This window comes from Nothobranchius furzeri, chromosome 1 (assembly GCF_043380555.1).
Source record: "Nothobranchius furzeri strain GRZ-AD chromosome 1, NfurGRZ-RIMD1, whole genome shotgun sequence".
Lineage (NCBI taxonomy): Eukaryota > Metazoa > Chordata > Actinopteri > Cyprinodontiformes > Nothobranchiidae > Nothobranchius > Nothobranchius furzeri.
Genome location: NC_091741.1, coordinates 71,563,863 through 71,587,800, shown reverse-complemented (window position 1 = coordinate 71,587,800; position 23,938 = coordinate 71,563,863). Strand labels below are relative to the sequence as shown.

The 23,938-nt window shown below is 42.5% G+C and overlaps 1 protein-coding gene across 1 annotated transcript in view; it reads right to left on the bottom strand.

Moving 5' to 3' along the window:
* Positions 1-535: 535 nt before the first annotated feature.
* Positions 536-23,938, bottom strand: part of sec24b (SEC24 homolog B, COPII coat complex component) — a 31,819-nt gene continuing 8,416 nt past the window's right edge. Inside the window, exons 5-24 of the mRNA XM_015951716.3 lie at positions 20,362-20,445; positions 18,914-19,077; positions 18,511-18,695; positions 18,325-18,427; positions 18,005-18,131; positions 17,774-17,883; positions 17,490-17,602; positions 17,263-17,381; positions 16,621-16,676; positions 16,223-16,429; positions 14,564-14,687; positions 14,232-14,390; positions 13,886-14,059; positions 13,269-13,379; positions 12,888-13,063; positions 12,016-12,153; positions 11,577-11,681; positions 7,363-7,455; positions 6,886-6,989; positions 536-1,355 (exon numbers count right to left, since the gene is read on the bottom strand). Coding sequence (XP_015807202.3) covers positions 1,241-1,355; positions 6,886-6,989; positions 7,363-7,455; positions 11,577-11,681; positions 12,016-12,153; positions 12,888-13,063; positions 13,269-13,379; positions 13,886-14,059; positions 14,232-14,390; positions 14,564-14,687; positions 16,223-16,429; positions 16,621-16,676; positions 17,263-17,381; positions 17,490-17,602; positions 17,774-17,883; positions 18,005-18,131; positions 18,325-18,427; positions 18,511-18,695; positions 18,914-19,077; positions 20,362-20,445 — 2,567 coding nt within the window. The 3' untranslated portion in view covers positions 536-1,240. The remainder of the gene's footprint in view (positions 1,356-6,885; positions 6,990-7,362; positions 7,456-11,576; positions 11,682-12,015; positions 12,154-12,887; positions 13,064-13,268; positions 13,380-13,885; positions 14,060-14,231; positions 14,391-14,563; positions 14,688-16,222; positions 16,430-16,620; positions 16,677-17,262; positions 17,382-17,489; positions 17,603-17,773; positions 17,884-18,004; positions 18,132-18,324; positions 18,428-18,510; positions 18,696-18,913; positions 19,078-20,361; positions 20,446-23,938) is intronic.

Below are 23,938 nucleotides of genomic sequence, written 5' to 3'. Positions count from 1 at the left end.
CGTCATATTAACATTACATACAACTTGCCTGTTTGATCGTTGTTCATTCTTAGATACAGGAATAATTGAGTATTTTCTATGTCCTCTTTCTTATTCAGACCGGGTAAAGAATAAAGTAAATTCTGTAATTTTCCTTATTTTTATAGACTGTGAGCAAAGCCAAACTTGGACTTATTCAGGAACTGAAAACTTAACCGATTTTACTCAGCAAAAGTTGTGACCCTTGCAAACCTTCAGTACATAAGTCTTTCTGTATAAAGCCACGCGTGTTAACGGTTTTCTTCAGATGTGTTTGAAAAAAATATTTTTTTTTTTTGCTGTGATTGTGCAGCTGCAGCAAAAACAGAATGTTCCAGTTACTGAAGAACGCACCAGCAGAGCTAATCTAACGGTTGGATCAGATAATTCATCATAAATAATAAATGTGCAGCAGGTCAGTTCCCTGACAGAGAAAGCATCTTATTTACTGAAAGCAGAATCTCTGATAACCTTAAGATGCACTTGAATAATTAAAATAACAGCACACTCAATAAAATCAGTTGTTTTTGTTTTTATTTAATAAGCTGGTTCATAAATTATCGCACATTAAAGATTCTTTTCAGTAGTTACAAAGTGGACAGAGATTTTATTCAGCACCTGGAAAAATAAACAAGATTGCAGAGAAGTGACAGTTTATAACAGATGAGGAGTTACCTCTGCCGAACCGACCCGAGTCAGCGTTTTACATCCAGACATGCTGTTTGTTTCTGTTCAAAGCACATGCCCAATTCTTGATCCTGATCTCCAGTGTCTTAAAAATGTAGAAATAAAAACAGAAAACATTTTATCCTCCCAAAATGACAAAAACTCACAAGTTGACTCAGACAAACAAACTAAACGCAGTGAAGTGGCATCTTCTTGGCTCGTGGCTCCTCTCTTCTCTGTAGCGACGGATCAGATAAGATCCAGGTTCGATGGAGGCTGAGAGGCTGTTTCTGTGTAACAAAATCCCAGATTCTTCATTCATTTAAATCTTTATTACCACCTAAAAGCTACCTCCTCCTCCTCCGATGGTGGCGCAGCAGTGGACGTGATGAGACTGAGGATCGGGGACCAAACTCTCCTCTCTAAACTCTTCTGGAGGGCCGGTGGCGGCGACCCATCACTGACTAACGCTAGCTTCCATTCCATGAGGACCGAGTCTCTTCTCGCTCTGTTGTCAGAATTGTGGTGGCGGGTTTTCCATCGGCATGTTAGGAGCCTACTTGGACATCTGCTGCTGAATGTGCTGCAGGAATTCAGAGTAGGAGGAGGCGGAGTCACACCGGTCCTCCACCAGGTGCTGAAAGAACGTCGCTTTGGCCGAAGCATCGTCTCTGTGGCAGAAACAGAAAAAGGCTTCATGTCACAGACATTAAAGCTGCAAAACTACCAGAAACATTTTGAGGGGAAAAAAAACCCAAATACCGTGACTGAACGTTGGTTCTAACAATCAGTAATTTGGAATAGAAGCATCATTTTCTTTTGTTTCTTTTGCATTGCTAACTAAGATAAAAAGTATTTATTAGCCAGAAATAAGATTTTCTTGCTTTTATTTTAAAGGTGCGGTATGTAAGAATAGAGTGAGAATTTTACAGTGAGAAAATCCCAAGAGTCTAATGTTCCAGTCATTTAGGAAGGAAGGGTATACTGAAACATATTTCATATCCAGCTGGCTGCGGGGATTGTCAGTTTTTCTCCTTTCAAAACAAAGGAAGGAGGGACGTAACTACTGTTTACCATCAGTGAGTGTGGGGGTGCCGTGCCTCCTGTAAACTAAAACTGCAGCGCAGACAATTGTAATTTGACGACAGCCGGCAAAACCCTCCAGAGTTGTTTAAAGTGACTGCAGTAACCAAATTTTACCACAGGATGTAATTTTTACTTAAATTTCTACATAATGCTCCTTTAAACAATCATATGTATGTTGTCATTTTCTGTGATGCTGAAACTTCATGTGAGCATATTTCGTTGCTCGAGTAGAGACGTTTAAATATCCTTGATGAAGCAATTTCACAAAAACAAAAGTCCTCAGACATTTCTCTGGAGTAAACATGAGCTTTTATTCACCTGGAATTAAACCTTTCTATTCTAAATTTGCTCTTTTGAAAATAACTTATTTACTCCAGCAACACAACTAAAGTTAAAGAGATAATTTTACACAAAAAGATCAAATTTGAAAAGTATTCACTATATCTGTTAAAACTTTACATTTTTAGCCATTTCTGACTTTACTAAACAAACAAAAAACAGGACCCATCAGCTAATTATGTGCTAATGCTGAGAGCAGCAGTTAATGAGGTGCATGAAGCCACTTTTAGCCTGGCTGTTGTTTCACCTTACCACACAAACAAATACCAGTCAGTCCATTGGCAGTGACATCAGCAACGGCACAATGGTGAAAACATGTGGTTGTGCAACAATGCTGCACCACAAACGGCAGAGGAAGCTGAAACAATGAGCTCCCTGTAGATGTTTTTACTCCTCGGATCACGCCGTGTTTAACTGGAAATACATTTCAGTCTCTGGCATGAAAGTGTCCACGCCCTGTTTGTGTCTGGCTTCAGATGAGGACAGCAGCTTGCTAGTCTGGTGCTCAGAACACAGATGGTCTAACACCTGACGCTGTCATTTAGCACTGGTTATCAGATTCATCTTCAGATTGATCCGGTCCCTCCTGCTCAGTTTGCAATAATGAAAAAGAAACAGAAGAAGAAGAGATGACCTTGAAGCTAAAGCTGGAACTAATAGAAGTCCCACTGAGATAATAACAGAGCAGATGTGTAGGGATATTTGATCCACATCAAAAATAAAAATAGTAAAACCACTGGGCTGACTGCTGGTGAGGGTTTGGAGACACAACATTGTGAGACAGTATCCACATTTACAGCTGGAATCAGAGTGAGTTTACGTTTGGCCGGGTCACGTGGGACACATGAAGACGACGATAACTGATAATTATCTTGTTGTTTAGCGGAAACTATGTTTCTATGAAAAAAATACAGTCTCAACAGAATAAGGGAGGGAACTGATTGGTTTTTATCAACATCAATGCCATTGTAGATTATATCAATGAATCCAATTCATGATCAATTAAGAGTAGTTCTAAAGATTAATTGCACAGTCTCGTGCATTATAACTGTCAGTTTACTTATGATAAATAATCAGTTGTACCTGCTATTGTTTGGAAAGATATTTCCAAATGTTCTCTTTCATGCTCCTTGTGAAGTTATCTTCTTGTACGGTGTAGTGCAGTAGCTTTTGCAGAATAAGCTAAATCTCTCCATAGGTACGGCTTTAGTCGCTGGAGTCTGCCAGTGTGGACGTGTGTATGAAAGGCAAATTATGCTAACATGATAGCAGTGTTAGTTGATTAGTTACCTGTAGTATAAACAGGAGAGGACGTGCAAACGCCGCTGATGTGTTGAAATCCACCAGTCCAGAGCAGGTCAAAAACATGACATTCACTTTATCGTCAATTTTGTGCACAAATGCTTTTGCATATTCAAAGTGTTTCCTCCCTTTGATGAAATATCTACTTTGCAAGAATTGCAAGTTTCCATGTTGTCATCGTTTCTTTTAAAGTATAACCAACTTTCTAGCGTTTGAGCAGCGTAGGCGCCATGTTTCCTAATGAGTAAATGCGTAAGCTACGCAACGTGCATCATTCACACTGATCGGAATTGATAAGAGAATTGTTTGCAAAACTGGCAAATGATTCCTAGGAACTGGTTTTCGATTCCAAACCCAACACCAGAATGTGGATTTTTTTTTTTTAGATATTAGAATATTTTTTCTGTGAAATTATGTAGTTTAAATTTTTTTTTACTTAAAATACACCAGCAAAAAGAAATATTCAACAGCAAAAATTCTACTACTAAGGAGGTGACCTCCTGGCGACCCAAGTCAAAGCTATCTTGACTGGTATCACATGACACTGCAACGAGACTGCAACACGTTGTGCGCCCAGCCGAGAAGGTGACTGGCTGCAGTCTTCCATCTCTCCATGACCTGTATGCTGCAAGGACCCGAGTGAGAGCAGGCCGAATTGCAGGTCACGGACTGTGTGAGACACTTCCATCTGGCAGGAGGGTATGATCCATCCGGACCAAAACCTCTCGTCACAAAAACAGTTTCTTCCTCTCTGCCGTCTGTCTCATGAACACTCGGTGATACCTACATTAACCTGCACGTTAAATACCAGTCACTGTAATAATATGTTTGCACTGTTTATCCTGCAGCTAATTATACATATTATCCATCATTTATTACCTTCTATGTGTGTTTTTTTTTGTGTGTTCATGTTGCACTTTATCACTGAAACAAGTTCCTAGTCAGGGAGCTGCGTTCAATGACAATGACAATAAAAAAATCTTCTGATTCTGATGATTTGTAATTTGATTGGTTAATAGCTACTTGACTTGATCAAACAATGATTACTTTGGCTTGGGTCACCAGAGGGTCATTTCATTTGCTGAAAATTTGTTGTAGAATTTCTACAGATTTTTGCTTGTGTATTTTATGTTGAAAAAAATTCAAATACCTAATTTCAAAGAATGAAAATTCAATGTCTAAAATAATCATCTACTCGTGAAACTGCATTTCTTCCAGTAGTTCCAGTTGTCTGAATTTACTCTCTTTCTATAGGAGGATCTTTTTTTACATTACGTTTATGTTTTTTTACATTGCGTCACGGGACTGGGTGGCACTGGGTGTTTCAAATGTTAGAAGCACAAACATGAGGCCCAGCAACCCAGAACAGGAAAATGGAAAATGTGTTGACTTATTTTAGAAATTCACTCTTGAATGTCATTCACAACCAACAGATGCTGGCCTTCCATATGAACCTGGACATCTGTCCTCGGCTCCAGACCCTGTAGCATTTTCTGTTTACTTTAATCTACATGACTCTCTCTCAATAGAGGCCAACGACTCATCAAGGGGTTGCGAGGAGGAGTAATCAGAGTAGTTTCTGCTCGTTAAACAACAACAGACAGCTACAGCTTATAAACGTGACTCTCCCATGTTCCTGTTAGAAGAAGAAGAAAATGTATTTTCTATAGCGCCTCTCAAGATAAAAATCACGAGGTGCTACACAAAAACAAAATTGTAAAAATATAATAAATAATTTAGAAAATGATTAAAAATATATTTAAAATGAGCAAAAAATAGACGTTTGTGATTAAAAAATGTAAAGAAAGAGAGAGAGTGAATAGGAAAGAGGGAAATCAGTGGATCCTGAGGAAGGTGGAATAGGAAGGGAGAGCAGAACAAGGAGAGGGTGATAAAGGTCACACCAAAACCAGCCTGAACAGGTGAGTTTCTGCTGCGTATTAAAGGAGTCCACTGATCTCAGGCTCAGGGGGAGAGAGGTCCAGAGTCTGGGGGCCACAGCAGCAAATGATCTGTCACCTTTGGTCTTTAGCCTGGTGCTGCACAACCAGTAGGCTTTGATCACTGGACCTCAGGGACCTGCTGGGGTGTAGGGACTGAGAAGATCACCAATGTAAGATGGTACTTGTCCATGTAAGGCCCTATAGACCAGAACCAGGATCTTGAAATGAACCCTGAAGTTGACTGGCAGCCAGTGAAGCTGGAGGAGAAGCGGGGTGATGTGGGTGTGTTTGGAGGACTTGGTCAGAAGCCGAGCACAGGCATTCTGAACCACCTGTAGACGGTTCAGGGAGGTTCTGCTCAGACACGTGAAAAGAGAGTTACAGTAGTCTAAGCATGAGGAGATGAAGGTGTGGAGAACTGTCTCAAGTTCAGAGCGGGACAGAATGGGACTCAGCTTAGCAATGTTCCTGAGATGGAAGAAGGAAGAGCGAACAAGAGAACTGACATGAGAATCCAGGGCGAGCGCTAGGTCAAAGGTCATGCCAAGATTCCTGACGGAAGGTTTGGTGTGAGAAGCAAGCTGACCAAGAGAGTCTCTGACTTTGGGAACCAGCTTGTCTGGGGCACAGATGAGGATCTCAGTCTTATCTTCATTCAGCTGTAGAAAGCTCCCAGCCATCCAGGTTTTAATAGAGTCTAAGCAGGTGTGTAACTGCTGCAGCTTAGACATCTCATGGGGCTTAAAGGAGATGTACAGTTGGATGTCATCTGCATAAAGATGGTAGGAGATTCCTTTGAAGGAGCTCAGGATGTACTGAAGAGGAGGCAGATATAGGAGGAAGAGCAGAGGCCCCAGCACAGAACCTTGTGGGACACCACAGGTAAGAGAGGTGGTGGAGGACCTAAACTTGGAGATGGCCACAGAATTGACAAAGCTCCTCGGAAGAGAAGCAAAACGTCTTCAAGAGACCAAAGAAGTCCAGTTGCCTTCATTTGAACCCTTTTGGATTACCATGACCTGGACGACTGAGAACCTTCAGCAGCATAATTTACTTAAAATTAGAAATCTGCATAAAAAATTGAAACTTCCACAAGTAATTTCCTAATGACTTCATCTTCACCTTGTGAGAACATTCAGATTTATGAGATTAATGTTGTGCAACAAGCACCCAGTTAGACACTAAAACTAAACTGTGACGCAGCTCCGCAAGCTAGCCTCAACATCTGAAGCAAGGACCTCCAGCAGGTAGTTTATATCTGCTTGTGTGTGTAAAGAAAACAAGCCTAAAATGCAATTTTAGGTGCAAATTATCTTAGTTGATATCAGAAATGCATCTCAAACTGTTTTTAATGATAATCTGAGGTCCCTGATAGAAAACTCATAAATGGTTTACCAAATTTCATAAATGTTTCAGGGGAAAATGCCCAAAATGTCTGCATATGTCCCCGTCTGACACTGAAAACCTGAACTGGAGGAGATAAACTTGTTCACACACAGAGTCAGGCAGACGTGGGTCCAGATGTGCTTACTTGACGACGTGGATGGAGGCGCTGAAGGCTCGGTTGTCCTGCAGCCAGTCAAGGAATGCTCGAAGCCTCTCAGACAGAGGAGTCTGCAGCTCAGGAATGTGACTCTGCGTTTAACAGGGAGAATAAGAGCAGAGGCAAAAACATCAGCCAACACAGTTCTGCAGACATCATGGATTCACGCCATCATCACGCAGTCGTCAGCAGAAGCAGGCATGCGGCTGGGAGGGAGGCTGTGGGAGTCCACCCTCTTTCTTTGGGTGTCACACACAGCGGTGATGACACAACTTTCTTAGTCAATGCAGTTTGTTAAAAAGCAGAACATGGTTTAAAAATTGAGCCATTTTCAGGGAAATGATGCAACATTCACAAGAAAGCAGGAAGGCGTTTGTGTTTGGAATCTGATTTCCTCTGAAATGTCCTGATTTACTGGTTTTAGATGAAAGCTGGATGTTTATTCTACTCATACAGCCCACTGACCATGTTGGGGGGTATTGAGGCGTAGCTGGGGCAGCCTAGAACGTCTCTGATGAACATTTCATTGCAGCTTTTGCCGATCCACAGAAAGAACACCTGGAAGGGCAGAGGGGGACACAACAACACATGTACATGAGTCATCAAAACTCAACACGATCCCACTTTAAACAGAGGTCACTACTAAACCCACTTCTAAATAAATCTGAAGCCTGTGAGGACATTGTCCTACATGGTTCAAAGATGTCCTGCGAGAGACCCTCTCACTCTGCTAGCTTGACAGGAATGACTCAAAAGATTTCACAAACACTTTATTTATACAGTGTTGGGAACAGGTTGAGCGGGTCGTCCAGTAATCGGAAGGTTGCAGGTTCGATCCCGGCTCCGGACAGAGAATTCTGCTGTTGTGTCCTTGGGCAAGACACTTAACCCACCTTGCCTGCTGTTGGTGGTCGGAGGGACCGGTGGCACCTGTGCTCGGCAGCCTCGCCTCTGTCAGTGCGCCCCAGGGCAGCTGTGGCTACATTGTAGCTCATCACCATCAGTGTGTGAATGTGTGTGTGAATAGGTGAATGATAAACTGTAGTGTAAAGCGCTTTCGAGTCCTTAAGGCTGATTCATGCTTCTCCGTCTGCGTCAGTGCGGAGACACGCAACGCCATTATCTGTCCTTGCGTAGGGCTCCGGCAGGAACGCAAGTACGTACGCAGTCGAGCCCACTTTTTTAAACATCCGTCGAACGAGATGGACAACGCAAGCTTGTGATTGGTCAGGACGCCGCTGTTGTTTACACCGCCGCCATTGCGCCCTCAAAAACATAAAGAGAGCCGAGGATAACAAGCGGCAGACACGGAGAAGCTTGAAGAATACCTCACGAAAAAACTCTAAAAACATGAACGTTTAATTCCCCCGTGACTGGAGGAGTGAAAAGATGCGCAGCAAGTGTTTTATTTGTGGACAGAAATAACAGGAAACGTGGGTTTAGAGGTGGTGAGCGCATGAAGAGGTGGAGGAGAATGAGAGACAAATATGTCCGTGTTAAAAGTCTCTTATATACACAAAAACACAATATAAACACACTATCTTGGACCGATACATGACAGGATACCACAGAACAGCGCTACGCCCTCTGCTGTCCTGCCGAGGAATTGCTTTGCAACACTCTCCAGGAGACGGAGAAGTATGAGAGCAAAACGCTTCCGTCAATCCGTCATCTCCTTGCGGAGCTGACGGAGAAGCATGAACCAGGCTTTACTCTGAGAGGCGCTATACAAGTGCGGGTCATTAATCATTTAAATATGAACTAGCACAAAGCTCACTTCACACATTTCATAATGAACGAGTTCAGCTCATGGTTCGCATTTCAAATTTTAACCAAGTTCACAGTTCCAAAAATAAACTAGTTTATAGTTTTTTTCTCCAGTATATTGCAGCATGAGGTTACCCGCACTATAACAGCATTTTCCATTTGTTTCCACCCATTCAGTCCATTCTTTGTTTGCCCAAAGAAAAAGAAAATTTATTGAACTTGGGTCATAAAGTGCAATCAGCCCAAATGATTAAGCAGATAAAAAAAGCAAAACTAATAAATAAACGCAAGTGGGACTATGAGGATTCTAGTTCTGAGAGCAGCTACTTTCATCTGAAGGTTCACGTTCTCCTAGATGAAGAACCATCGATGAGATGAGCAGCGATCTCCTACGATGAGAGTTGATGTTGGATCACTGGAGAAGGAAGTGTCTGGCACAACGTTTAAACTCTCTAGCACGTTACTGTTCTCTCAAACATTACGGAGCATTGATGAGCCATATGCTAAGAGCAAAATAAAAGACTCTACACACAGTTGTCATCAACACCAACAGATCCTCTGAAAGGCATAAATAAGTCATATCATGAGTCCTTTGACAATGTTCCAGAAAAGTATGCAAACATATTAAACATTTGTGGGAGCCTCCAGGTTTGTAAAGAGAAGGTGACTATTAGTTTAGCTCTAGACAACCTGAAAGAAAGCAGCTTGATGTCTGCCCACACCTCCACAGCAAGCCTGTGACAGGTGTTATATGTAAGATGGCAGCACAGCGCTGAGCTCGGACGAGTACCCCCCTAATTTGTGTATTTTAGAACCTCCGAATAGATTTAAATCACATTGTTTGAGCTGATTTGGGACAATAGTGGACATTGAATCGAAGAGGGAGCACCACTATAAATATGGTATGAGGAGTGGAGCTAAAACAAAACCATAATGAGATTACAGAAAATAATTTGGAATCTAAACAGAGTAGAAGTCGGTCCTCTGCATCACTAGCTACGTTTACAAGGGCATAAGTAATCAGAATGAATGCCCCATCAGATAATAAGTTCTTCATGTAAACATGTCAATCAGAATATTCCGATCTGATACGGCCCGATCAGAATGAAATTCCATTCCGATTGAAAGAGGTGGTTTTGTCCGATCACCATTCCGATTGATGTCCGTGTACACACCCATTTGGATTGCTGGAGTAGAATAACGCCCATTGCGCATGTGTGGAACTTCAGCGTGACGTCTTTCCACCTTTGCCGACGCTCAGGACAAGTCGAAAAAACAAAGGTAAACAGAAGTGGTCTGCTGCAGACACTTTCTTTTACTATAGAAGCTCAATATCATTGAACACCTCGATGGCCGAAAGGCTAGAAATGCTTAGTTATACACTGGATAGTATCTAAAGATGCAGGAAGCGTGGATTCACCGAAGTATCGACCAAATCAAAAACAGCTGGAGAAGTGTGAAAGCGGCGCATTACAAGGCAAAAACTCTAAATGGCTAAAGTGTATCTGACCCCGCCAGCTTTGAATTCTACGAGCAGATGGACGAGATGATTGGGAATAGGCCGCCGTCTAACTTGTCCACACGGCGTGGATGTTGGTCTGGAGAATGACGAAGACTCCAACTTGTAGTTTCTTGGAGAAGATCCGGGAATGACCACTCTGCCCATGCTCAACCTATTTAATCTGATTGAATTCCTGATGTGCGTATGCTCACGGCATGATCGTATCATTCCAGTTAGTGTGAATCGGAGAGGGGAAATTTGGCGCATGTAAACATTGCTACCGTGAGTCAGAAGGTCATTAGAGACCCTAAGAAGAGCTGTTTCAGTAGAATGAGCTCTACGGAAAACTGACTGGAAACAATCATAGATGTTAAGTTCATCAAGTGCAGCTGTGAGTTGTTTAGCCACAACCTTTTCCAAGATCTTGGAGATGAACGGAAGTTTAGAGATGGGTCTGAAGCTGCTATGGAGAGATGGGTTGATTAAGGCATTTTTAAAATAAGCAGGACGTGACCAGAAATGAGAGAAGCATTAATTATAGAGAGCACGCTGGGACCGATGGGTTGAAATGCACTTTTAAACAAAGATGAGGGTAAGATGTTGAGGGGACATGCAGAGGTCTTCATAGAGTTAACTAGTTTGGTTAATTCAGGCAAAGAAACAGGAGCAAAATGATGTAAGATGACGGGCCGGGTTGGAGTCAGAACAGGCAGAGATACGGCTGATGGTCAGGCTAGCTAGATCTATCCTTATTGAATTTATCCAAAAAGAAAAACAGGAAGTTTTTTTCTACTAGTCTAGCCGTTTCCTGGATGCTAAATCAACAACAGCCTTCCCCGTCACGAGTTAAGATGGGTGAGTCCATGAATGTTAAGTGACAGTGTGACGTAGGTCTGTCAGGCGTTTCTTGACTTTCACCGTCTAATTTCTATCAGAAGCTAATGCAGGAGACGAGGTGTAGGAGCCTATTTTCATGTTCAAACTGCATGATAAAACTCTGAATGACGGATTATAACCAGAAATAATTAAAAGATGTTTTATTTAGTTAAGCTGATCTTTAAATTGCAAACAAAATGACAAGAGTTACTACAGCGGACATATTAGAAAACTCTCAACAGACTTGGTCCCCGGAAGCACCAAAAGTGTTGATGAAATTTCTGTTTGTTAAGAGAATTTGTGAAAAATATAAACAATAAATAAATAAATGAATGAATGAATGAATGAATAATCCCCAGACTATCATCTAAAGGATGTTTACTCTATTCTCTCAAAAAGAAGCTGCTCAAAAGGCATCTACAGTAACTAAGGTAGAACCTGTTTTAACACAGACGTGACAAAAAGCCACAAATTCTGCTTTAAACAAGGTTCCCTTCATGGGAACTTGGGTTCAAAGGTACAAAGAAATCCTTACGTTGCCGCAGTCCATGAGGAAAGCTCCATCTCGGCTAAGCCGCTCAGCAGAAAGGTGCAGCAGATGAGGCTGAGGGACGATGGAGTCGTTCAGATGGAGCGCCCCCTGCAGGTCAAGCAGCAAGTGAGCTCTAAGTGCATCAGAGAGCTAATTTATGGTCACACTGACAAAAAATAGAATTAAAATGACCAATAATACAGACACTGACGCTTCATACACGACTATACAATTACCACAGCTCAGGCGGTAGAGAGGGTTAAACAGTGACTGGAGGATTGGAGGACCCCTTGGGGGTTCTCCAATATTAGAAGGCTCTGTATCAAATACAGGCCATTTACGATTTCACACATCTAACTATAGCAGTTACGGATGTAGGAGTGTTCAGGTAAACAGATTCAACACATCAACTTCCCTCCATTTCACCCTGTGTGTGTCCCACCTGGTCAGACATGTTGTCCAGCCTGTAGAGGTCAGGATGGACCATTCTCATCAGCTGCTGCAGCGGCTGCGTCTTAAACTCACACATGGCGAAGACGCGCTCATCCAGACGCGTGCTGGTGCCCGTCCGCAGCGCTTTCTGCATGGAAACATAATTACATTTTAAAGGAGGCCAGTAAAATTATAACAGCTAAAATCATTTATAAAAAGCTTTTGTTACTTAAAACTAACTAAAAATGTTTATTTAATAACAGAGATTACATCATCTGGTCAACACTGAAGTTATTTGTTTCAGAAGACTGTGCTTGAACGTGGACACACCTTGTGTGTGTGTGTGTGTGTGTGTGTGTGTGTGTGTGTGTGTGTGTGTGTTACTACTGGTTTAATGAGTCTGCTGCTTTTAAACTTTGTTGTGATTTGGCGCTGTATAAAAAAGCTGAATTGAATTGAAAAACAAAGTCTTTAACAATGAATGTGTGCATATTTTGGTGTTTTTCTGTGACTAAAACTTTGCAGTAGAGCTATAATTAGACTAAAATATCTAGTTGTGATGATAAAGTTCACTTTAAGGTAATCAGGAACACATTCAGATTAGGGAGTGTTCCCATGAGGAAAACAAAGCTGTGGTTTTGAGATTTTGTAGTTCAGCTCGGGGCCATTTTCAGGGTGTGTGACGAAGCAAATGAGTCACACTGTTGTAGCTTAAAAGTCGATAACACAACACTCAGGCTCATGTGTTAGGTGCACAAGAAATCCTCAGTAAGAGGCTGTGTTATGAAGGCAAAGCCACAGCAAACATATTCTCAGTTCATTTCTGACTGCTGCATGTCTAAAGCTAGTGATTAAGCTGAATGTGTGTTTCTGCAGCTGCACCTGTTTGAGGAGAGCAAGGATGTAGAGGGGGAAGAGGCGCATGACAGCAGGAACCACCAATCCAGACTGCTGCAGGTTCGACACGCTGCTCTTATAGGCGCTCACAAAGTCCACGACAGCGTTGACCAGCGCATCACGGGCATCAGACAGGCTGGAGGATATGGAGCGATCGATGGCTGCAGCACAAGAATAAAAATAAAACAAGAGGGCTTTGATTTCATCGTCCAGCTTACTCGGTAGTAATAAGCTAAGATGTGCAGGAAATATGTGGCAACTGAACACAGAAAACCCCAAGACCTCATGTTGGACTAATCATAATAAAACAATGAACATAAACCCAGATAAACCGGAAGATTTGATGGATTTTTACATCAGACTCACCCATGTTGGCAAGCAGACATGTGACAGCTTGGACATCTGCTCCGATGTAAACGTCAGTCAGCTGACTGACCACCGGCAGACACAGTGTGTGAACTCTGATGCGCCTTTTTCCTGCAGCCACAACAAAATTATTCAGCAGTTCAGACACAATTTTTTATTTAAACTAAGGTAAAAATCAGGAGAAAATAAAGAATCAAGTTTTCACTCATTCTTAAAAGTGTGGTTGGCTGAAAACCCCATTTTTAATGATTATTTCTGATTATAATCGGTCGCTGAGCTTTTCATGCGGGCTGAACATGAAAACAGACTCCTACACCCATCTCCGGCATTAGCTTCTGATAGAAAACAGACAGTGAAATGCTAGGATTTGTAAATCCTCACACTGTGATGTCACACTGTGTATTTGCATTGATGGCCTTGCCCATCTTGGCTCCTGCCTGCCCACAGGACGGCTTTTTAAAAATGACTTTGCACCGAGGAGAGAGAGTGGAGAGTGCGAATAAATGAGTAAATCGCATCTTTGAGCAAATTAAAAGTTTAAAGTCATAAATAACAAATAAAGTCTCCTGCTGTAGAACATTTACAAACATGAGAGCAGAGATGATCTGGTGTTTGACCTTTACTGGACGTGTAGAGCAGAGCAGCCTGGAAGCAGGCCAGAGACGAGTCTGCCAGAGAGTTGTCGATGGACATCTGCACAGCGAAGCCCGAGTCCGGGTTCACATTAGCCAGGGACAGCAGGTCGGTGGAGCGCACAAAGAAGTTCCCATGGAACGTATGGATGGATAAACCTGGAAAAGCACAGGAAGGGAGCAGATTACACCAAGAGCAGTGTGCTCTCTTGGAGTATGTAGAGGCTCAGCTATCTGCACAACATGGTCCTTAGAGCTTCTCAAAACAAAACACAAAAAGTCCAGCTGCCTTTAGGCTCGTCAGCCCTTACAGAAAAGCTGATCCTAATACCTTTAGTGCATCGTATTCTCATGACCGCCTCGAAGCCGATCTTTCTGGTGAGGTAGCGGTCGAGATCCTTCTGGAACTTCTCCAGCTGGGCCGGGTTGTGGATGTAATGAAAGGACGGGTAGTAGAAGACACTGCCTGCTGAATACTTGGAAATACAAGCTGAAGAACAGAGCAGAGGAGAAGGATTTCCTTTCTTTAGCGGGTTTTTGATGAAACGAGACGTGATCAGAACCCAGAGGATACTAAACTAGTCACCTTGGAAACATAAAATGCGGTAGAATGTAATGACAAATTTAATCTTGATTAAGTCAGCAGTACAAAACTGTTCCTACCTAATGAAGCGAGGTCAGAGTACTGGGAGCTGAGCAGGAAAAAGTCCACTCCTATCTGCTGTCCAGAGCAGTCTAGTGCAAGTTTCTTATAGAAATCAGTAGCAGGACCCAGGTGCTGCACCCCCTGAAACGTTATTGGGTTAGAGTTACACAACATTAAAGTTAAAGGCAAAGTCCCTTTAGATGTCACACTGGTGTGTGAAATTTGTTCTCTGCATTTTAACCCAGTGAGCTGCAGACACAGCCGTGCTTGGGACCCAGTTGGTGGTTTAACCCCCCAGTCAAACCCCTTAATGCTGAGTGTCAAGCAAGGAGGCGTTGGATCCCATTTTTAATTCTTTGGTATGAACCGACTGTGGATTTGAGACAACGACCTCCCAGTCTCAGGGCAGACACTCATACCACTAGGCCGCTGCGCTGGTTAACAGAGGGTTTGTTCATTGCTGGGTTTCACATGACGTTGCATCGACGTCACCAAATGCAGACGGGAGTCCGGAAGTAGCCGGCGCTGCACAAAACCCTATAAACTTTGGTGTCTGGGCATTAAAATGCAGAAATACTATGCGGTCTAATGTTATTACAATCACTCTCATATGGACAAGGACAAACATTTTTTTCAAGTCCTCATTGTAGTGCGCCACAAAGGACCTAGTTAGAAAAACATGTACGGAAAGAAGACGGCAGAAGTGGATCACTGCGGCTTAAAACAGGAGCTGAAACGGACCATGCTGGAGTTCACAGCCATCACCTTCTAACAGGTAACAGGTTACTGAGTGTTTTCTTAAACAGTTGCTAAGAAACAGCCATAAAAACAACAGGTTATCAGTTTTATACCGTTTTCACGTGTCCTCACCACAAATAGCTTTCAGAGTGCTAATGCTTTTAGCAGTTAGCTTCGTGTTCAAATCAAACAAACCAAAATTCTGGATTTAAAATGGCTTAAAAAGTTCATTACAAGTAGATCCTAGCACACACTGATCGCTACTATTAGCGACAGCATTATTATCATGAGTTGATGAAAAAAACTGCACAACTCACCACTTACCCTAGCAAAAACAAGACGATCGTCATTTAAAGCTTCTCCGGATCACTAAAAGGTAAACCAACCTGAAATAAAACAGCTGTTGGCTTCCAGGCTTGTAAAAGGCTTTTGTTTGGTTTGCAGTGTAATATGAGGAAGCCAGCACAAGGCAGTTTGTTACCGATCGCTTCAGTGCTGGGTAAATCCTCCAGTGTATGAAAAGTGCAACTTTTAAAACTATAAGGGTCGTAGCCTAAAAGAAGATGTATGTTTTTGTGATATCGCGTCTGTGCCAGCTCATTTAAAGCCTTAGTAACATCACTTTAACCCATCGCGCTGTGTTGTTGCGGAGCAAACCACTTCCTGTCCCCCATTTGAGTTTTGCGCAGCTGCAGATGTCACACGAGTGAAACCCAGCAATTTAAACTCAAAACAAGAGCTGCAGAAATTGTGGGAATGTTTTTGTTGTTGAGATTTTTTAAGATAAACAAATAACAGCTCTGGGATGAGAATAACAGCTGAAATGTGAGATAAGTGTCACGCTGTTGAACGAGAGAAAGAGTTAATTAGTCCTCATCTGCCACATGTGAGAGAGGATGTGGAGCTTGCTGCTGAACAAAGATAACGACAGTAGGAACCTTAGTGCCGGAACGCTGGTTGGGATCTTCTCTGGACTGTAGCTTCCCGGCTCCCAGGGTTGGCAGCTGAGTCTGGAACACCGTGACTCGTCCGCCAGTGGGCGACATGAGCTTAAAGGCCGCCTGTAAGGCAGGACCCAGGGCGCTGTGCGTCTCTCTGGTCTGACTGAACATGGCAGGAAGTGATGTCAGCAGCTCCTTGACCAGCTGAGAAAAAGAAGAAATAACTTAGCAAAGGTGAAGGTTTCATTTATGCCAGAAACACTGTAAATTGTAGGCTCAGGGCTGATCATCTTTACTTCATATTTACTAAATTCATTCAATCCTGCAGCTATAAACAGGAAAGCCAAAGTTATAAAATCAGGAGCTGGAAGCAAATGTTAAAAGAGAAAAATGACCTCTTTACTCTCCTTCAGGTTGACCATCAGACTGTCATGTGATGGTATGAAGATGTCTGCAGAAAAGACAGTAACATTAAAACCAAACCACATTATTTTTAACAGAACAAGTGACTCTCCTTCATCCTCTCTGGTGCTCTTTATCCCGGAGGCATTTAACTCATCGTTGACCTTTTTCAGAAATATCGACACAAATTCAGTTCCTGCTGCGTCTCCAGACGAACCCACTGAGATTATCCACATAAAAATGTTTTACTAAAAATCCTTTAAAACTCAAACAATGACACAAAAATGCTCAAGGGAGCATTGATTTTTGGCATCATCAAGTGTACAAACTGGAAGGTACCATCAAAAAACACCAAATTCAGACTAAAACTGTGTTTCGTTGTTCCGCTGCAGCTGTAACTAATATTCTGAGGTGATTTTGATCACAACAAACACCAATGCAGAATGCTAAATGCTGTTACTCAGAGCATGTTGTACTTACAGTGAGTAAAACATTAACTACCTACAATTTTTTGTAAGAACTTTGAGTTTTTGCCAGGAAAATAAACACTGAAAAATCTCTGGTAAAAATAAGTCGTCCTTTTGTGTCTCCACTATCGGAATCTGTTATGAAAACCGAATCTTCTCCAAAGGTACCATCAATGTCTGACACCACCAGCATCTGTGGCTGTGACAAGCCTTCCCGGAGGTTGTAGAAGTGGATGGTGCTGTCAAAGGTGAGGAAACCCACTCTGGTGCGTGCATCCCCGGGCATCCTGAAACACACAACACCATCTGTCGGTGCGGTTGTGGCTGGAAAACCCCAGACATCAGACTCTACTCTTTGTTCATTTAGAAAACAACACAAACTCATCACAACTCACTTATCCAGGTTCTCAAGAAGAGCGTCACAGAAGTACTTCAGGTATCCTGCTTCCACGGCGTTGTGAGACACGTCGAGCACGAACAGGTAGACGGCGGGCTGCGGAGGTCGTAGCTGAACACGCAGGAGGCAGAATGATGTGGGAGGAGATACAAATTCATCAGTTTCTAAGCTGAAACAGTAAAATGTCACCATGAATGTTTACGTCCACTTTTATCCTACATAAGCTACACTACAACACCTCCCTCTAGTGGACAGACCATCTCATTGATGTGGAGGAGTTACCATGTAGTCTGAAGAGGCGATGAACTCCACGGTGGAGTTTTGGACTTCTGGTCTCTTGTGAGGTTCACCGTAAGACCTCGTTACTGGGTTGTACATGAACTCATCTGGTACTAAAGAAAAACACACACACACAAAAAAGGAAAACTGTGAGACGTACAAAACTAAATGAAATGAAAACTAGGATCAAAAAGAGATGCTAATATAAAGCTGTGACATTTGACAGTTTCTCACCATCGTTGACCCGATAGCAGAGGTTGCACTTCCACCTGCGTTGGTCCAAAAAGGTGACAAACGGGTTGATGTAGGTCCTACAGGAGCGGCAGCGCACAATCGTGTTGGAAGTGATGACGGGTAACTGCTGCAGAGAGGTGGGAAGAAGTGGGTTAAAGACTCAAGGAAAATGCAGTTAAACAGCTGCTAAAAAGAGAGGAAGGTCATAAACAATGCCAGCTTCTCATAAACATTAGATTAAAAGAAAAAAAGCCTGAAAAACTACCCAACAGGAAGGAAAACAAGTGTTTGTTAGATGTGTGGAGTTTTCTGATGTTTACCTGTAGATCTCTGAATGGGTGGAGGAGGAGGCCCAGCGGGAGTCTGGCCTTGTTGAGTAAAGCCTGTGTTTGTGGGATGCTGCTCAGGGTACATCTGAAAGTTCTGAACAGCAGAAAAGAAACCCAACAGAAACACGGATTAGAAGAGGACGGGTGAAACATCTCCACCACTAAACCACAACTTACTGTGGACTACAGTTGACCTTCTTCAGGTCTGGGCTGAGGTTGGGTTCAGGGGCTTCCAAGGGCCTCGGGGGCAGCAGGTTCCTCTCCTGCAGCAGGTTGACTGGCCTCAAGGCCTCCACCTCCAGCTCCGGCACCCCGCTTAGCCCCCCCAGGGCCGCAGACAGCTGGGAGAAGTTGGGGAAAGGCTGCAGAAGAGCAAGAGGAGTGTTTAGAGACAGTCTCGTTCTACAAAGTGTGATTAAAACATTCACAGCTCCATGTAGGAATGAGATTTAAAAATGATTTTCTCCAAACTAAATCATCTGTACTCGCTGTAAGCATCCCAGATTAGTTCCTGATTATCGAGATTTTTAGAGACACAACTTTTATTTACAAGACATCAGATCTCCAGCTGTGTCCTCACCTGGGCGTACTGCTGGTAACCCGGCTGACCGTACAGGTTCTGGGAGGGGGGGGAGTCAGCGTGGGTGTCCAGTCCTGGCTGATATGTTGACTGTGTGTTATGGTAACCATAGTTACCATAGGGCGGAGCTTGGTTGGTCATATCGTTGGAGGGAGGCATGGAATCTGTGGAAAAGACATTTCAGCATTAAATGATATTTGTGGAAAAACACAGAATACACATAATTCAAACACAAGACCATCATGATGTAATCAGTCCTGTGAAATCAGACTTTATATGTAATATAACGGACTCATGTGCACACACCGAAACAAACCAAAGCCCTACAAATCCTAGAATGCAGATGAACCGTGCGTCACTCTGGCCTCACAAGCAGCTCCTCCCACCCTGCTGCAGCCTGCAGCTACAGACAAGAGGATCCCTCGCTGGTCGCTGTGTTTATAAACCTGAGAATATTTAGACCTGAGTGCACATGGCAACTCTGAAGCAGAGAAAACGACGCTCAACTCTTCAAACACTGAGGCAGAGACTAAAACGGTGAGTCTGTGTGCTCCGGAGCTCAAGTGTGCTGCTCTCATGAGCAGCTCAGATGATCACCGGAACGTTTCCATGTGATGTGAGCTCGTCTTTGTGAGGAAAATAATCAAACAATCACACAGGCTCAGGGTTAGCTAATTCATACAAAACACTGGTGTAACTAAAAAAGGGATTCATTTCATCTGTGTTTTATTCTATACGGATGTCTACAGCTGTAGGGTCCAATGGTTTGTCATGGAAATTCTTCAATAGAAATAATAAAGCTACAAATAAATTGGAATATTATAAATATTGATGTATTTTATTCAAAGCATTCCAAGTAAAGCATATTGTACAAATGTTTTTTGTTGATTCAACATTTTTTATTATTTTACTAAAAACATCTAAAAATCCATGCAGTAAAAACACTGACTGAAGCAGGCGTCCTCTTTCAGAGCTCAAACATCACAGGTTAGCTGTGAATTCAGCTTAGGAATATGTTATGTCTGAAAATTTCAAAACACCAGTAATTTACTATTTCTAATTTGCTAAACATCCAAATTCAGCAAAAAAAAAAAAAGTGTCATTCCCTTCTTTAATACAACCCCTCCATTTTGGCAGCTTATACAGGATAAAGCTGCAGATCGACAGTATGGCAGACTTAAGTCCTTCACCTAGAGGTCTGTATCCACCTTTACCTATGACCTTTGGTCTGGAAAGGCTGATTCTCATCTGACTGACTTGAACACACAAGATCAGCTGTGATGCCTGTGGAGTGTTTGTGTGCCGTGAAGCACCTGTTACCGTGTTTCTGGGATGGTTTCCCGGACGGGCTTTAATAAAAAGCAGGATGTCACATTTTTGGCGTTTCTGTTTGTTTAAAACAAGAAATCCTTTAACTAGGAGCACTGTGTCTGTGATTAGAAACAGACCTGGGTAACTGCCGCCTTCCAGGGAATCGTAGTTGTTGGGAAGCGGAGAAGCGCTGCCGGTACTGGAGGAGGAAGTGTCGCCGCCTGAGAGGAACACAGGAAAAATTAAAACAAGAGACTGCCCAAGAGCACTGGAAGAAAGAAGCAGGAGATTAATGGGACGGATCAAGATACAACTCAATAAAAAGTGCAAAAAACCACACAAAGCATGACGATGAGGAACAAATAAAGAGATGAAGTTGGAGAAAACCTGAGAAAAGACTTTAAAACAATGTTTATGAAGAGACAGGAGTGTAAAGGCTAACTGGGTTCGACAGAACAGAACATGTTTTTGTCAGACTAATGAAATGCTGGAGCCTCTCAGGGGAGCCTGGGGGCCATTTAGCATAAAGCATAAAAGAACAAACGAATCCTGAAGAAGTAAAACTACTAATGTTGGTTTGTGGGGAGCGGAGGCCTCTGAGGCTTTAACAAAGTACAGGGGAAAACGGACATGGAGGAAAAACAGAAAAAGACGTGTAAACTTTCTCATAAAATCTGACCAGTTAAGTTATTCTACTTTTAGAAAATGTATTCAGTTTTCCTAAATATATTTCTACACCTGAAATACGGAAAAAAGCGTGTGTTCTTGTGCAAAAAACCGATTTCCCTACTCTGAGTGAAACAGAAGCAGTTTCAAATAAACAAAAAGTTTCCAATTTTAAATGATGTCCAATAAATGTATTGGAATGAAACGTTTTACTGCTGCAGCTAAACATGAGAGAGACGTGGTAAACTCCCAGCAGACCGGCTGATCTGTTATGTAACAGCAACATGAAAGATGTTTCTGCAATAATAGGATAAATGTTGCATTACCAGGACCATGAATGTGATATTATGGGTGGAAAGTTCCAGAAAAACATTGAACGATGGGCGGATTGGATGGATTTCTACACAACAGGAAACATCTCTTCTGAGAGGAATCTGGAATAGTTTCAATACGAGTCATTTTTATTATTTACCATTTATTTTACCTCCTCGGGTGAGCATTTAAACCTTTTTCATGAGCAAAACTATTTAATCTCCACATATAAAATGAAAATAAGTAAACATCAACAACAATAGCTCCAGGCTGCCATGGCTCCAAGCCCCTGCTACCATCTAACAACCTCTCTTTAGTTTTTACCAGTGCCTTACAGAAATGATCTTCAGCACCAACCAAAGCCACGCTTTTGTTCAACATATCAGATTCCAGTCTGGTTTTCCAGAAGGATTGTATAGGCAGAATATTTGAATGAAGCCATTAATCCATGTGGGTCAAAGCGAGGGATGAACAGCAACATGTAGCAAGCTTCAAGCAGAGAGCTCATTGGACAGAATGCGATCCAATTATCTCCAACTAAATCTGAGAAAGGCTGCTGGATTACGTCCTCTGGAAGTAGAAGGAAGCCAGGAGGACTAAGCCTTCCTCCCTCTTGTGACTCCTCATCTCCCCCTTCTTTCTTCAGCTTGGTCATTACTAAAAATTATTTTACAAAAAACAAGATATTTTTGCTCGTAGCTTCATTCTGCTTCGTCTCAAGCTGGTTACAAACCAGATTACTGATAATTAAGTCGTTGTGTGTTTGTTGCAGTCGACACTAATCTGATTACCTGAAGCAAACAGGAGCTTCATGGGTCTGAGTGCGACATGTGCTTAAATAATGCCAGACTGAGAAACGGAACAGGAACATACAACTAACAAATATAACTGGTTTGTTCACAAACGATGTAAAGAGCTAGTGAAGATCATTTTGAGTTAGGGAAATGCTAATGATGGTGAGAGGTCTCTGGTGAGCAGTCAAACAGAGGACCTGTCCACAGGGGAGGGACTATATTTAAACACCTGTTAACCTTCGGATGATGAAAGCGCTCCAGAGGGATGGTCCCAGGCTGAACGCCACCACTACATCAGTTTAACAGTAAAGTTTCTTTCCAACACCCAGGAGTAGAAATAAATATAACAGGAAACTAACATAATTTGTCCTTACAGATGCAAATTTATTATGAATCACTTTTTATTAAATTAACTACTACTGTACTGGAATGAAATCACAATAGGAAACATTTTACTTTTCCATTGGTTCCAACTGATCTGTTTTACATAACAATGCAAATAATTGGTATTATGAAAATCCCAGGAAAAACCACTGAGTCACTTCTAATAATAAATAGCAGATGATTTGAATTTCAAAAACAACCGGGAGGCAGCCGAGCTCAAATGATCTGCTCTAAAATAATTATTTTCACGGCAGAAAGACTATTCAAAGCAGCGTTTTCAGTCAATGAAATATGATTCAGTTACTTTTGTACCATGTTTGGTCAGAGTGTCAGAGGCTAGAGAGGCGATTAAAGTTGCATTATAACAAAAAATAGAAGAAAAAGAATATCATTTCTATAGCGCCTCTCAAGATAAAAATCAGGAGGCGCTTCACAAAAACAAACAAATATAAAAAAGAATTTAGAAAATGGTTAAAATATATTTAAAAAGAGCAAAAATAGACAATTGTGATTAAAAAAATGTTAAGAAAGAGAGAGTAAATAGGAAAGAGGGAAATCAGTGGATCCTGAGGAAGGTGGAATAGGTGGGGAGAGCAGAATGAAGAGAGAGTGGTGAAGAAGGTCATACAAAAGCCATCTTGAACAAGTGAATCTTCAGCTGCTTTTTAAAGGAGACCACTGAGTCCACTGATCTCAGGCTCAGGAGGGGAGAGTTCCAGAGTCTGGGGGCCACAGCAGCAAATGATCTGTCACCTTTGGTCTTTAGCCTGGTGCTGCACAACCAGTAGGCTTTGATCACTGGACCTCAAGGACCTGCTGGGGGTGTAGGGACTAAGAAGATCACCAATGTAAGATGGCGCTTGTCCATGTAAGGCCCTATAGACCAGAACCAGGATCTTGAAATGAACCCTGAAGTTGACTGGCAGCCAGTGAAGCTGGAGGAGAAGCGGGGTGATGTGGGTGTGTTTGGAGGACTTGGTCAGAAGCCGAGCACAGGCATTCTGAACCACCTGTAGACGGTTCAGGGAGGTTCTGCTCAGACACGTGAAAAGAGAGTTACAGTAGTCTAAGCGTGAGGAGATGAAGGTGTGGATAACTGTCTCAAGTTCAGAGCGGGACAGAATGGGACTCAGCTTAGCAATGTTCCTGAGATGGAAGAAGGAAGAGTGAACAAGAGAACTGACATGAGAATCCAGGGCGAGCGCTGGGTCAAAGGTCACACCAAGATTCCACGTGTGTAACATCTGCAGCTTAGACATCTCATGGGGCTTAAAGGAGATGTACAGTGGGATGTCATCTGCATAAAGATGGTAGGAGATTCCTTTGAAGGAGCTCAGGATGTGCTGAAGAGGAAGCAGATAGAGGAGGAAGAGCAGAGGCCCCAGCACAGAACCTTGTGGGACACCATGGGTAAGGGAGGTGGTGGAGGACCTAAACTTGGAGACGGCCACAGAAAAGGAACGCTCAGAGCGATAAGAGGAGAACCTCTCCAGAGCAGATCCTGATAGGCCTGCCCAGTCTCTCAGCCTCTCCAGTAGCAGGTGATGGTCAACAGTGC